This window comes from Chiloscyllium punctatum, chromosome 45 (assembly GCF_047496795.1).
Source record: "Chiloscyllium punctatum isolate Juve2018m chromosome 45, sChiPun1.3, whole genome shotgun sequence".
In the NCBI taxonomy this organism is placed as follows: Eukaryota; Metazoa; Chordata; class Chondrichthyes; order Orectolobiformes; family Hemiscylliidae; genus Chiloscyllium; species Chiloscyllium punctatum.
In genome coordinates this window covers 45,028,146-45,044,464 of record NC_092783.1, presented here as the reverse complement: position 1 = coordinate 45,044,464, position 16,319 = coordinate 45,028,146, and the positions used below count along the sequence as shown (strand labels likewise).

Here is a 16,319-nt window from a genome sequence, read left to right as displayed (position 1 = left end):
GGGGCAACTGATCAGCCAAATCAGTTACATTAAAAGAAAGAAAACATTTGTGGCACACAGTCTTATTCAAATGAGACAACTGTCTTCTCGGAATTGACTTGGTTTCCTGCTTCTCAGTTTCCCATTGTTAAGACTGAAAATAAGCAGATTCAGGTTGGATTCAGTTTACAAATTCTTAAAATTATAACATCCCAGCAGCTTTGTTAAAATTGCCTCCTTGAGTCTTCCATGGATGAGAGACTTATAGTTAGTAAGATAAGGCTTCGATTTCTATCACTTATTTGAGTGTCTTTTTAGTTTAGCAATGTTGCAAGGTTTGTTTTGTATTTGCCCATCTCACGCTTTGGAATACAATACAGCTCTGCGCTGTGCACATACATTTATATTGTCACTCACATTGCATCTGCTTGGATGCTCAGACTATCTCGGCCATGTAGTGCAACACTCCTTCATTCAGGATACACTGGCTGACAGAAGTTCCATGTTACCTTGTTTTTTCCATGAAGACAGCAGGCGTGGCAACTTGTCATATTTTCCAGCTTTGATCAATCAAGATATGTTGATGTACGGAAGAATGCTATTCCAGTGTCACACCTACAGCATGACAGTGTGTGCTAACAACTTGAATGGCAAACAAACTGCACACGCTTCAACCAGGTGGTCATGTCTGAAAGTCTAAAAGGAGTAACTCATTAATCCAGCAAAGGGGGACTGTTATTAGCCAGAGGGTGCTGCCACACTCAGTCAAAGGCATTGTCTGATTTCACTCCAGGATTTGGCCTCTGTCAGATGAGCACTTAGTGCAGCCAGGATCTGTGTTTTGCAGTCTGTGGTCAGTCCTGGGATTTAAACACTAAATGTCAAAGGTGCTTATCAAGAACCAGTAGTATGTTGGGAAATGGCAAAGTCAAGCATGAGGATTGGAGCCACCATACTAAATACATAGAGGATAATCACTGTGAAGGGGAGCGACTTTAAATACAAGCAGTGGAATTTGATACAGCATGACAGGGTTCAGGATATTTCAGGAGAGGAGAGAGTCAACAATGGTCCCCAGTACCTTGGGAGGACAGTACATCATGCTGTTGGTTATTGATGTGCAGCTCAGCTGGGTCTTGGGATAAATTGGGCAGATGATCAGTTAAATAAATAGGTTGTGTGAGAACATGAGGCCTAAAACTGAAAGAATTGGCAAGAACTGTAAAGCAGGGAGGAATATGAAATTGTGGTGGAGGAAAGGATAACCTAGATAAGCAGGGTGCATTTGGAACTCACCCTATCAAGTGTGATCTAGAAAGCTTTTCACCTTCCAATTCCAATTGTTCATTAGCATTCCCAGCATGCGTGAAGTAAGTTCGTTTCAATTTGTCTGCAGGAACGGCCCCATTTGTGGTTCATCTGAGGCCCTTAAAGGAACAATTGTGTTAATCAGTCACTTGTAGATTTGAGATTAAAGGCACCCACAGTGACAAAATTCTACATGTGCTTCTCAGGCATTGACCAGGACAGAATTGTTACAAAGAAGAAGGCGGCCATTCGAACCATTGTGTCTGCACTGACTTGGTGTCATCTGCAATCTTCACTTCCGCCTGACTTGGTGTCAGTCTCTTATCTTTCCCCTTAGTCTTGCCCATTGTTTCAAGCTAAATAATTATTCAATGCCCACTTGAATTCATCAATGGCTCCACACATTTCTAGGGAGTGCATTCTATACCACAGCTGCTTGTTGTGTGGAAACATTTTTTTTTCTCATCTCATTTTTTTTTCTCAAAGTATTTTCAGTCTATGCATTCTTGATCTTAATTCTGCTCCAGGTGGGAACAGTTTCTTCCTTTCCACTCTGTCCAGACCCTTGAAGATTTTGAAAATTTCCTTCAAATCTTTACTCTGCCTTATTTCCAAGGAAAACAGTCCCAAATTCTCTAATCTTTCTTCATAACCGAAATGATTCATCCCTGAAACCATTCTTATAAATTTCTCTTGCAGTCTCTTTTCACTCATCGCACGTCTTTCCTGAAGTGTGGTGCCCAGAACTGTCATTGATAATTCTAAATTTATCCGAGCAATCACTATGAAATAAACATAAATTGACCTTTACATTGTCACCTGCTGTGAACAATTCCCAAATATATGTGCTCCTAACTGTTAAGTACCTATTAAAGTGAAAGTACTTCAGCTGGTGTGTGGTGCAGGCGACACCTTCACTGATGCAACCTTTGAGCAATCTGTGTAGCCTTCTTCAGAGGTGTGGTATTAACTGGTGACCATAAGGACTGCAGAGTCTGTGGATATGGCTGATGCCTGCAGAAGACAAGAGGGAATTAGTTGTGCAGTAGGAGTGGAACCTTGAACATCTTATGGATATGTTCAGAGTGGTGGTAATAGGAGATCAGCACAGCACATCACAATCTTACTAGCTTGCCATGGCATTCAGGTCTCAACTTACCTGCACAAGTGTAATTGATTAGTCACTTCACCCCTATGAGGAGATAATTTCAACCAGTCATCTGTCTTTGCCTTCTCAGTCTTATTATGGGCCATTTTGATCCCGCTATGTAGCAAAGGGAAGGATTGAGTGATTTGAAAATGGATAGCATGAGTTTTAACGTTAGTGCAGGAATGCTATAAGGTGGCCCAAGTTACTAAGGAGGAATTGCAGAGAGCAAGAGGATTAATATTTTGGAGGGATGTGGTGGGTGAGACTTGTTGAGGCAGGATGCTGCATGCAATATTGAGAATGGTTGTCATGAGCCTTAATGGGAGATGGCTGCTACAGAAGACATAAGAGCAGAATAGCAGCTTCCTCTCAAATTTTCTTACTGTTTGTTTGGGCCTCCAGGGTTCATGCACACAGCAGGGACAACCACAACCTGAATTCATTGCTGCAGTCAGCATGCTGATGCTGATCACTTGCTTGAAACCTTGGAGCTGCTGAGTGCTTGTGCAGCTTCGAGGGAATGCTCTGAGTCAGTAGAGAGAAGGTGGTGACACTCAAACTTATAAAGCATACTACATCATTCACCTTCTCCCAACATCATTGCTGATCCTTCTGAAATGCTGACACCACAGCGGCCCAGGTGTCAGCTTTGGACCAGGCTGGTATGATATGGTGGTGTGCTGTCTTCTGGCAGTCATGAGGAAAGAGAATGGTCCATCTCTCCCCCAGTCTATCCACTAGGACCTCCAGTCCCCTGTTGTCAGTGAGATACTAAATTGCCCCTCTCAACCATGACTTTTCCAAATGTACAGCAGCCAACTGAACAACAATTCTTGCCTTGAAGCATAATGTGCACAGCTAAGGTTTAAATATGGCACCTCTGGCATGAATGCCTGATGGTCCCAGCAGTGGTAAACATTTCTTCCAATTGCGTTCATCTGTGTGAGGATGTTACCAAAGGATGGATGCATCTTTAAGTGAGCAGTGGAGAATTGAGTAAGAAAGTTTGCCTGGCCTCTCAAGGGTAAACTCCATGAAGCTCCCCAAAGTTAAAACTTTGCCAAGATTCAGTTCCATATTTTTGAATGCATTCTTTATGAGCATTATATCATGCTCTTGGCATCATATAATGCAGTTACCCTTAATGTCACGACAGGTCCTTCTGCTGTAATGCGACAGTTGTGTTCCTCATCAACCTCGCGCTATAGAAAATCTCACTGCAGAAACTCGCTAATAGAAAATCGCACTACCTGTTCAGTAGAAAGTTTGTGTTATCCAAACAATGTCCACAATTTATCAATCACATTGTAGCCAATTTGCACTGATGAAAAGTGCATGATAGTAGAATGACCTGTATTCAGTAACTTTGAGATGGTTACATCTGTATTTGTCATCAATCACTTTTTGTAAATGAAGTTAAGGAAGATATCAGAAGTTGAGAAAGAAAATGACACTATTAGCTAGTTTAGTACCTACAATGCAAGCTTAATCGTTGACACACTTTATGTACTCTTCAAGGTACGACAGGTATTGTTGTCAGTTGTATTATTGGTATTTGTGTCGGAATTGGTGGTGCTGCTGGATTATCCTTTTATAATAAGAAACGGTAAGATACTTTTATTGTCACGACTACTGTGCATCTTCTGGGAATCTATAAACACACTCTGCTTTGTTTTTTTTTACATCTTTTCATAGTCTATTTCCCATTGATTTGCTCTTTTTTTTCCTGGGTTTTGATTCACTGCTGCAAGATTGCATTTTGAGAAACCTGCTAAAAAAATCTACTTTTCTCTTAGAAATCATTCATTAAATTTAATTTGTATGTTAACAACTGACCCCAGGATTTCTTCCCAACAAGCTCAAACCAACTGTCTTAATTTTTAACCCCTATGAAAATGTAAATGATTGATTTGTGCAATGATTTGTCTATCTATAGTTTTCATTTTTGGTTGGTTTCCTTCGCCTGCATTTTCCAAGTATTGTTATGAAGCTTGAAATCACTTTGAATGTGTTGTCACTGTGATATTTCAAAGTTGAGTTATTTATTATGCTGTATGTATGATATTTATATTTTACAAATTTATCAACATTATGACATATTCATTCAATTTTCATTTATGTTTAACATCCTTTGTCTTTGCAGACAGCGTACCATGTGTAAGAAGGTTCACATCAACCCTCAACCCAGTGAAAACCAAGTGGAGGCCAATGTTAATGAGTACCATGATCACCCAGCATGATCTTTAATGAAGTCAAACTTATGATTATAGAAGGTAAACCTGCTTTAAGTGCTTTCAGTATTATTCTAGTATACTGATAATTGGCCAATTTTTAATCCCTTAACTAACTTTCAGGATCGAAGTGCATTCTTCCTAGTCTAGTGATTGAGCCAACTAATCATGGCACCATGGTGCAGAAAGTCTTTCAAGTAATGGCGCAGAAGGAGATGTAGTGATGTGGTAGAAGAGAACAGTATTGTCAGGTTGGTTGGCATTGCTTTTTGCAGCAAATTGTGAAAATCCAGAAGGTTGTGTTGTCTTTTCAGTGCCAATGTTTGAGATATCTGCAGGAAAGAAGTTTACAGTAGGAAGGGGGGCATGCAGTCATTTTATATGTAGGTATCAACAATATAAACAGGGCCAAGAAAGATGTTCAGTGAAAAATCAGGTAGGTAAAGATAGCTGAGATGAATTAATAAACCATATCTAAGATTGTTTCTTAAAAGAGCATGTTCTGGAACCATGACAGGGCAAACTGTACTCGACCTGAAACTGTTTAACAAGTCAAGGTTAATTAATACTGTTAGCATGAAGTTAGTTTAAATTAGTGGTGATCATAATAATTGAATTCAAGATTCCATTTGAGGGAGGGAAAAGCAGGGCCAAGACTGGAATTTAAAAATTAAGAGCAACTATAGAAATATAGAAAATAGGTGTACGCCATGCGGCCCTATGATCCTGCTGTGCCACTCGGTCTTGTGCACTTTTACAAAGATCCAAAGTTATCCTTTTTTCAAACTACTGTTTTCCAGATGTTTTCCTCAATGGATTCACATAGATTTTTGCATCAGCTGCTAAACATGCAATCTATTATTAGCATGACAATTTGCCCTTATTTACATTTTTTCTTTCTGTAAAACCAAAGTAAGGCCATAGGAAATAGGAACAGGGTAGGCCATTTGGTCCCTCAGACCTGCACTGCCATTCAATAGGATCATGGATGATCCAACATTCCCCATGTCAGCTTTCTTGCCTTTTCCCTGTAACCTTACTGATAAAGAATCATTGCCGCTGAAGGGCTTATGCCTGAAACATCAATTCTCCTGCTCCTCGGATGCTGCCTGACCGGCTTTGCTTTTCCAGCAACACACTCTCGACTCTGATCTCCAGCATCTGCCATCTCAGCCTTAAATATATAAAAGCACTGTGTTCCCACAGCTGTTTGTGGTGAAGAGTTCTAAAGACACTCTCCCTGATAAAGAATCGATCCATCTAAGCCTTAAATATGCAAAAGCACTGTGTTCCCATAGCTGTCTGTGGTGAAGAGTACTAAAGACACTCAAACATCCGACAGAAGAAATTACTCCTCATCTCAGTCATAAATTGGCACTCTTTTATCCTGAGACTATGTCCTCTGGTCCTAGACTCTCCCATGAGTGGAAATATCTTCTGTGCATTTATCCTGTAAGACCCCTTAAGAATCCAACATGTTTCAATGAGATCACCTCTTATTTTTCTGAACTGAGTATAGGCGTAATCTATTTAGCCTTTGCTAATAAGTCAAACCCTTTATACTCAAGGTAATCCTAGTGAACTTTCACTAAAATGCTGCCAATAAAATGATATCATTCCTTAAATAAGGTGATCAAAACTGTTTGTGGTACACACATGTGTTTGCACCATCTTTCTGTTCAGTTGCAAAGACGTCCCTACTCTTGTACTCTCGACCCCTTGATTTAAAGGTCAGCGTTGTATTAGCCTTTTGGTTTACCTGCTCCATTGATGCGCTAGCTTTCTCTCATCATTTCAACTACATCACTTCCTCCCCCTTCCCACCAATGGTTTTTCACACTCATGTGTCATGTACAAATACTTACAAACCCCTTTATATTGTTAATTTCTGCAGCTTTTATCCATTTAAATAACTTTCTATGCTTTTGTTCTCACTTCCAATGAATAACTTCGTATTTTCCCATACTTTCCTCCATTTGCCAACTTACTGAATCTGTAAACTATCTGTATACCTCTCACTAAGATTATCAAGTTGAAGGTGTGTACTGTACCTTTAAGAGAGAGTGAATGCTGTTCTGAACTGAGAGATTACAAGCATCTGGGTATATGACTGGATGGCAGTCACAGTGTACTGGAAAATTGAAAATATTAACATTTGGCTGTAAAATGGATACCTGAGTTTTGGTTGTTGTTTTCACAACAATTCAAATTTAACCAGGATACCAGAAGCCAATGGAATTTGAATTTTATTGTTTTGACACTTGGAAACCAATCAAATTATAAGAAGTTAATGTTTCATGGGGGATGGGGGGAGGGTATAAAACTCAGTATTTTGAAAATTATGGGGAAAGCAACTGGTGCAGAGAGAGAAACTGGTGAGGAGCTAACTGTGAATCTAACATCTTGCTCTCAAAGAAATTAGAAAGCACTCTCTATTAAAGGCACCATTTCATGTGAAACATACTCACAGTAAAAAGAAAGAAGATGACCCAGGGAGATCAGTAGCTAGAAGAGTGAAGACATGAAAGAAGACAGAGACTGTGTGGTTTTGAGATTAAGTTAATGTAATTTTAATAAGTGTCTTATTGGAACAGCAAATTTTTACAGTTATATAGTAAGTAGTTAAGAGAACGGGGGTCTTGGATTTGTGAATAGTTTTGTTTGTTCACTTAGAGTGAGAAAAATCAATTGACTTTTTCTTAAATCGTGGAATTTGGGAATACTCTATTACTTACATTTTAACAAGTGAGGCGAGGTTTTCTGGGTGTTCGGTTTAATTACTAGAGGGATTCAACCTTCCGCGTCATGGCGAGATAAAGGACTAAGCCCAGTAGATGTATCACCAAAGATGAATTTTTAAAGAATTAAATCTTTCATAATCAAAAATAGGAATTTATTCAATTAAAATAAAAAAGCATTATGTTGATTCACCAGAGCAACTTTGCTGACGCAGCATAGCTAAGTCTAGGAAGATAAAATAATAGTTGTGACACAAAAACAAATCATTTAACATATTTCTTTTTGAGTAATTCTTCCAACTCATCTATACCAGCCAGATATCCGAACCTAATCTAGTCCATGTGGATCAGACAGCTCAACCTAATTTAGTCCCATTCGCCAGCACCCGGCCCATATTCTTCCAAACCCTTCCTATTCATATACCCATGTAGATGCCTTTTGAACGTTGCAATTGTACAAGCCTCCACTACTTTGTCTGGCAGCTCATTCCGTGCACGTACCACTCTCTGCATGAAAAAGTTGTCCCTTTAGTTCTCTTTTATATCTTTCCCCTCTTACCCTAAACCCATGCCCTCTAGTTTTGGACTCCCCAGCACCCGGGAAAAGACCTTGTCTACTTATCCTATCCATGCCCCTCATGATTTTATAAACTTCTATGAGGTCATCCCTCAGCCTCCGAAGCTCCAGGGAAAACAGTCCCAGCCTATTCAACCTCTCCCCATAGCTCAAATCCTCCAAGCCTGGCAACTTCCTTGTAAATCTTTTCTGAGCCCTTTCATGTTTCACAACATACTTCCAATACAAGGAGACCAGAATTGCACCCAGTATTCCAAAGCTGGCCTAACCAATGTCCTGTACAGCTGCAACATGACCTCCCAACTCCTCTACTCAATATTCTGACTGATAAAGGAAAGTATGCCAAATGCCTTCACTGTCTTATCTACATGCGACTCTACTTTCAAGGAGCTATGAACCTTCACTCCAAGGTCTCTTTGTTCAGCAAGACTCCCTAGGACATCACCATTAAGTGTATAAGTCTCTTTTCCTTTGTTAAATCTGTTTCCACCATGCTTTTTAAGCACTTGGTAGTCAATGTTATTTTCCTGCTGTTTGTCTAACAAGTGAACTGCAGTTTTCATAATTTTCAAAAGGTATACAGAAACAATGTCTGGTCTCATTCTTGTCAACCTGAGCACAGGCAGACTATCAATTGCCATGGTTACTGTTTAAACTCTTGCACCATTACCTCTTGTTGTTTCTGAAGTATCTACCCTTAGCTCTGTCCTTCACTTTATCGACATGCTGCTCTTCAGTGACATCATTTGAAAACACCGAATTTCCAGGTATGATGATGACATCTAGGCTCAATCTCATCACCACTTCTCATGACTAATCCACATATTGTCAGATGTTTGTCCAAGATCTAGTGCTGCATAAGCAGACATTTCCTACAATTAAAACCTTAAAAACACAACTAATTGGCTTCAAGCTCCGTCTGCAAACTCTAGATGAAAGAATTGAGGATGTTCTGGCTAAGTGTGCAAATGATATAAAGGTAGGTAGTGGGATAGGTAGGATTGAGGCAGCAGAGAGGGTGCAGAAGGATTTGCACAGGAAAGGAGAGTGGGCAAAAAAGTAGCAGGTGGAGTACAACTTGAGAAAGTGTCAGGTCATGCACTTTGGTAGGAAAGTAGATGCATGGGCTATTTTCTAAATGGGGAGAAAATTCAGAAGTCTAAAGTGCAAAGAGACTTAGGGGTTTTAGTCCAGGATTCTCAAGGTAAATGTGCAGGTTGAGTCAGTAGTTAGCAAGGCAAATGCACTGATGGCATTTATTTTGAGAGGACTTGAACATAAAAGCAGGGATGTACTTCCAAAGCTCTTTAACACTCTGGTCAGACCACATTTGAAGTACTGTACGCAGTTTTGGGTCCCGTAACTCAGGAAGGATGTACTGGCCTTGGATCGTCTTCAGAAGAGGTTCACAAGAATGGTCTTAGGAATGAAAAGCTTAACGTATGACGAATTTTTGAGGACTCTGGTCTTTACTTGGAGTTGAGAAGGTTGTGGGGGGATCTAATTGAAACGTACAAAATGCTGAATGACCTGGACAGAGTGGTTATTGGGAAGATGTTTCCATTGGTAAGAATGACTAGGACCTGATGGCACAGCCTTAGAGTAAAGGGAAGACCTTTTAGAACAGAGATAGGGAGAAACTTCTTCAGCCAGAGAGTAGTAAATCTATGGAATTCATTGCCACATAATGCTGTGGAGGCCAGGGGATTGGATATATTTAAGACAGAGAGAGAGATTGGTTCTTGAATATCAAGGATCACAGGGAGAAAGCAGGAGAAAGGTTTTAAGAAACCTATCAGCCATGATTGAATGTCGGAGCAGACTCAAAGGGCTGAATTTCTGCTCCTATGTCTTATGGTCTTAAACAGACCATTTGGTCCAACTTGTCCATGCTGACCAGATATCCAAACTGATCTAGTCCCATTTGCTAGTATTTGGTCCATATAAAAATCTTTCCTACTCATATACCCATCCAGGTACCTTTTAAATGATGTAATTGTCTCCCACCTCCAACAGTTCCTTTGGCAGCTCGTTCCCCTCTCACCTTGTTTCAAGTTCATGGTCTCACTTTCAGCTAACATCCTACAGCCCACACCCTCAGAGATAAATATGTTTGTAATGCTGACCCCTTGAGCATCTGTGATTTTATTTGCTACACCATTTGTGGCTATACCTGTCTAAACTCTACAATTCCTTCCTTCAATCTCTTTATCTCTTTACATTTCTTTCCTCTTTTTAAAATGCCTCTCTAAACTACTCCCTATTTCCAATCTTTTGGTCAGATCCCCTCATTTCACTTGATTTATTTTTGGGATGTTACTTTGATCCACTTTAGAATATTGTGACATTATATTGCTAGTATTATATAAACAAATGTTATTTTTGTAAATTATGTCTCCATACACAAGAAGCTAAATTTAAAATACTAAGTGTTGCTGTGGTTCTATGAACCATGATTAAATGCTGTTTATGCAACCAACGATTTCAGTAATAAGAACAAGATTAAAAATAGTCAGAAATCTGGCAACATCTGTGAAAAGTCGTACAGTTAATGTTTAAGATTTATTTCCTTACTATATTTCAGATTTTTTTCTAACCATATGTTAATACAGTTATTGTTTCATCATCTTGCATGTATTCACGTTTGACTAATGTTAAGATCTTTTCTAATTCTCTATACTTTCTCTCCCCCGCCCCCTCCCCCCGCCACAGATCAAAACTCTAAATAGTATTCAATTTTGATGTAAACTTCTAACAAAGTCCTACTTCAGTTCATCACATTTCTGAGCAAATGAACTGATGAATCTACCTTCTCAGATATTACAAAGCAACATTGATGCAGCTGTCGATATTTTCAACACACAATGTTGAAAATGCTCAGCAGTTCTCGCAACATCTGCGAACAGGTAACTGTTAACGTTTGTCATCGATCTGAAATGTGAATACTGCTGCTCACATCACAGATGCTGCCAGATCTGCCGAGTATTTCCAAGATTTTCTTGTTTTCTTTCAGATTTTCTAGCATCTGCAATATTTTGTTTTAATTTAATTTATTTGGTTTATCAAGGAGTAAAGTTTTCATGCCAGATGTTCTATCCTTTAGGCAATTGCACTTTAATGAAAACTTTAGGCTAGTTTTCATTTTTGATACCTGTGCAGCTGCTGTTGCTCTATAAAACTGTCCACTGGAAATTGTGATTTAGATTTGAACACTGTTTGTTTAAAAAAATATTATTCTATTGTTTATTTGAATGTTTTGTAAATATATTTGTACTGCCCTGATTGCAGTTGCATTTTCAGGGATGCAGTAGGTCCACGAATAAGTTATTGTCACTTTTATTCTGACGTCTATGTGAATGACTGATTGGTGTCCTGCTTCTGGAAACTTACTGTTAATTGCCTTAAATGACAAAGTGCTATAGAGTATTTGACAAGACCAGCCTGATTGTGGTTTTCCTTCACCTTGCACTATATATTGTATCTGTGAAACTTCATGAAACAATTAAACCTTAACTAATACAAAGTAAAGGTTTGTCCTCCAGTTTTAAAACAAACCCTTGATTTTTTTTGTTACTTTTCTATCCAAGGATTAACAAAGCAAAACTATTGTCCTTATATTTGAAACTAAAGCTGAAACATGACATTTGAATGCTTATTCTTTGTTTCCTGCACCTCCCAGATGAAACATCTAAAATTAGTTGCATGAACAACTTGAAGATGAGGTCATTAATTGTAAAGTTAACTTCCTTGATTGTGCATTACTTCACACTTCTAAAAGATCAAACTACACTATTAGATAAAAATAGTTTTGTTGAACTTGACTCACTGCTCAGGTTCTGATCAGGGTTTTGATCTGATCAGCCTTTTACAGTATTTTTTTGGGTTCGAAATTTAAGATCCATTCATTCTAATATCTGCTCTAATGTCTGAAGTACTTTGTAAGCATTTCTTAATCCTGTATCCAGAGTGAGTTACTTTTCACAGTTGAGAGCAATATTCCATTTCCATTCTACTACAAAAGGAATAACTCAGTGCCTTCAAAAATAAGAGTATCACATTCAACAATAGCACATTGCCTTTATTGTGCTCTGCACACCAGTTATTATGCAGCAAAGAAGAACATAAAGTTAAAATCAAATTATCAGAAATGAATGCGATGGCCAAGTGTGTAATTGTGCAATAAATTTGATTCATACCCTATAATTAGTGTATAACCATGTGAGCTGCTTCATTGTTCATTAAAATTAACAGCTGGCTTGCTAATGCTGTTCAAGAAAGGGAATCTGCCAGTCTACTGGGCTAGTTTATTCATGAATCCCAAACAATGTAGTCCATTCTTAGTGCATTCTGTAGATTCTCAGACCATTGTCATAGTTTGGTTGATTTCAAGAAGGCAGTGTACCATTACTTGCTCATGATAACTGCATGTAAATGATAAATATTGTATTGTTACTGTTATCCATATGCCAATAACAAATACTTTTTAAAAGCACTCAATGTTAAACTTTGCTCAATTCTAAAGAAATAAATTTATCTTGGGATAACCAAAGGTGACTCTTAAATTTGTGAATATGACCAGTTTCAAAATGGCTGACCTGAAATAGGAAAATTAAGGAATATTAATTTTAATAATGTTGGTACTTAATTTTATTCTTGCCTAAAATGTCCAAAAATGCTAATACCTTTAATCCAAATAATTCTAAAAATGTTTACAATGTAACCCCTGGATTTTTGATTTAACTCATTAATGCTCTAATCCCAAAAAGAAAGAGAACACAAGATTTTTGCTATTACAGTGTAAATCTGACTTTAATATTTAATATTTTGAGTCAGTGCAAAATGAATATACTTTGTTAATAGCAGCGGTCCTGTTGGTTTATTTTCCTTTTGTATGCATGTATCATTTTAGACTCAAATCTCTATCGCCACTCAAATGGAATCAAAATAACCATGTAGATAATCTATGTTGTGGTTCTATTTGCTGAGCTGGGAATTTGTGTTGCAGACGTTTTGTCCCCTGTCTAGGTGACATCCTCAGTGCTTGGGAGCCTCCTGTGAAGCGCTTCTGTGATGTTTCCTCCGACATTTATAGTGATTTGTACCTGCCACTTCCGGTTGTCCGTTCCAGCTGTCCGCGGCAGTGGCCGGTATATTGGGTCCAGGTCGATGTGCTTATTGATTGAAACTGTGGATGAGTGCCATGCCTCTAGGAATTCCCTGGCTGTTCTCTGTTTGGCTTGTCCTTTAATAGTAGTGTTGTCCCAGGCGAACTCATGTTGCTTGTCATCTGAGTGTGTGGCTACTAAGGATAGCTGGTCATGTCGTTTCATGGCTAGTTGGTGTTCATGGATGCGGACCGTTAGCTATCTTCTTGTTTGCCCTATGTAGTGTTTTGTGCAGTCCTTGCCTGGGATTTTGTACACTACATTGGTTTTGCTCATGCTGGGTATTGGGTCCTTCGTCCTGGTGAGTTGTTGTCTGAGAGTGGCTGTTGGTTTGTGTGCTGTTATGAGTCCTAGTGGTCGCAGTAGTCTGGCTGTCAGTTCAGAAATGTTTTTGATGTATGGTAGTGTGGCTAGTCCTTTGGGTTGTGGCATGTCCTTATTCTGTTGTCTTTCCCTTAGGCATCTGTTGATGAAATTGCGGGGGTATCCGTTTTTGGCAAATACATTGTATAGGTGTCCTTCTTCCTCTTTTTGCACTTCTGGTGTACTGCAGTATGTTGTGGCCCTTTTGAACATTGTCTTAATGCAACTTCTTTTGTGTGTGTTGGGGTGGTTGCTTTCGTAGTTTCGTTGTTGGTCTGTGTGTGTGGCTTTCCTGTACACCTTTGCGGTGAAATCTCCATTCGGTGTTCTCTGTACCATCACGTCTAGGAATGGGAGTTGGTTTTCCTTTTCTTCCTCTCTAGTGAATCAACGCCTCTATGAGTGTGGCGTTGATGATCTGGTGTGTGTTCTCTATTTCTGTGTTTTTAATGATTACAAAGGTATCATCTACATTTCTGACCCAGAGTTTGGGTTGAATTTGCAGTAAGACTGTTTGTTCTAACCTTTGCATTACCACTTCTGCTATGAGTCCAGAGATGGATGAGTCCATGGGTGTGCCATTGATTTGTTCATATATTTGGTTGTTGAATGTGAAGTGTGTTGAGAGGCACAGGTCTAGTAGTTTGAGTATGCAGTCTTTGTTGATAGGTTCACCGTCTTGTTGTCTGTTCTGTATGTCCAGCAGGTTGGATATTGTTTCTCTGGCTAGGGTTTTGTCGATACAGATGAACAGTGCCATTACATCAAATGAGACCATAGTTTCTTCCTTGTCTATGTGTATATTTCTGATGATGTCCAAGAATTCCTGTGTTGACTGTATAGAGTGTTTGGATCTGCTGATCAGGTGTTTCAGTTTCTGCTGTAGTTCTTTAGCCAGTTTGTATGATGGTGTCCCTGGTAGTGATACTGTGGGTCTGAGTGGGATGTTTGGTTTGTGCACTTTAGGTAGTCCATAGAATCTGGGGGTATTGTTGTTTTCAGGTTTCATTCTCTGTAGGTCAAACTTGGTTATCTGTCCGTTTTTTTGTAGGTTCCTCAGTGTATTGTTTATCCTATTGGTGAGCTGTGGGGTGGGGTCAAACTCCCTCTTTTGGTAGGTGTTGGCAAGTAGTTGTTGTGCTTTTTGGATATACTCTGCTTTGTCCAGGATGACCGTCATTCTGCCTTTGTCTACTGGTAGGATGATTATGTTCTTATCGTTTCTTAGTGATTTTAGTGCTTCCCTCTCTTTGGTGTTGAGGTTATGTGTTTGTCTTTTCCTTGTTATCAGGGGTACGATACTTTGTCTCACTGTTTGTTGTGAGACATCAAGTATTGTCAGCTTGTACGAGAGACATAGCTGCAAATTGAGGGTTGATAGATGTAAGACAGATGTCAGAAGAATGTTCTTTACTCAGAGAGAGGTGAGAGCGTGGAATGCCCTGCCTGCCAATGTACTTAAGTCAGCAACATTAGAAAGATTTAAACAATCCTTAGATAAGCTCATGGATGATGATGGGATAGTAAAGGGGGCTGGGCTTAGATTACTTCATAGGTCGGCTCAACATCGAAGGCTGAAGGGCCTGTTCTGTGTTGTATTGTTCTATGTTCTACGTTCTAAGTATGATAAACTAGCAATGTAATTCTGAAACAGTTGTAATGATCTTTTTAGAAATATTGTAAACATATGTTCTTAGAAACAATATGAATGCACTTTTCACCAAATTACAACATAGAAAAATACAGCGCAGTACAGGCCCTTCGGCCCTCGATGTTGCGCCGACCGAAGCCTACCTAACCTACACTAGCCCAATAACCTCCATATGCTTATCCAATGCCCGCTTGAATGACCATAAAGAGGGGGAGTCCACCACTGATACTGGCAGGGCATTCCATGAACTCTCAACCCGCTGAGTAAAGAATCTACCCCTAACATCTGTCCTATACCTACCACCCCTTAATTTAAAGCTGTATCCCCTAGTAACAGCTGACTCCATACGCGGAAAAAGGTTCTCACTGTCAACCCTATTTAAACCCCTAATCATCTTGTACACCTCTATCAAATCTCCCCTAAACCTTCTTTTCTCCAATGAGAACAGCCCCAAGTGCCTCAGCCTTTCCTCATATGATCTTCCTACCATGCCAGGCAACATCCTGGTAAACATCCTCTGCACCCGTTCCAGTGCCTCCACATCCTTCCTATAGTATGGCGACCAAAACTGTACACAATACTCCAGATAAGGCCGCACCAGAGTCTTATACAACTGCAACATGACCTCAGGACTCCGGAACTCAATTCCTCTACCAATAAAGCCCAGTATACCATATACCTTCTTCACAGCACTATTTACCTGGGTGGCAACCTTCAGAGATCTGTGTACATGGACACCAAGATCCCTCTGCTCATCCACACTACCAAGTAGCCTACCATTAGCCCAGTAATCCATCATCTTGTTACTCCTACCATAGTGAATGACTTCACACTTAGCTACATTGAACTCCATTTGCCACCTTTCTGCCCAGCTCTGCAACTTATCTATATCCCGCTGTAACCTGCCACATCCTTCTTCGCTGTCCACCACTCCACCGACTTTCGTATCATCCGCAAACTTGCTCACCCAGCATTCAAGCCCCTCCTCCAGGTCATTTATAAAAATGACAAACAGCAATGGTCCCAAAACAGATCCTTGTGGAACACCGCTAGTAATTGCACTCCAAGATGAACCTATACCATCAACTACTACCCTCTGTCGTCTTCCAGCCAGCCAATTCCTAATCCAAACTTCCAACTCACCCTCAATGCCATAC

At 39.6% G+C, this 16,319-nt stretch overlaps 1 protein-coding gene across 9 annotated transcripts in view; it reads left to right on the top strand.

Annotated features, from left to right (window-relative positions):
* The window catches only part of LOC140467333 (C4b-binding protein-like), an 87,900-nt gene that overhangs the window by 50,367 nt on the left and 21,214 nt on the right, over window positions 1-16,319 (top strand). For 3 of the 9 annotated variants that reach the window (XM_072563619.1, XM_072563618.1, XM_072563615.1), the window contains 2 exons: window positions 3,956-4,043; window positions 4,581-4,710. In XM_072563619.1, the coding sequence (XP_072419720.1) occupies window positions 3,956-4,043; window positions 4,581-4,677 (185 nt within the window). In that variant the 3' untranslated portion in view covers window positions 4,678-4,710. The other 6 variants (XM_072563623.1, XM_072563622.1, XM_072563620.1 and 3 more) reach the window with 4 other exon arrangements.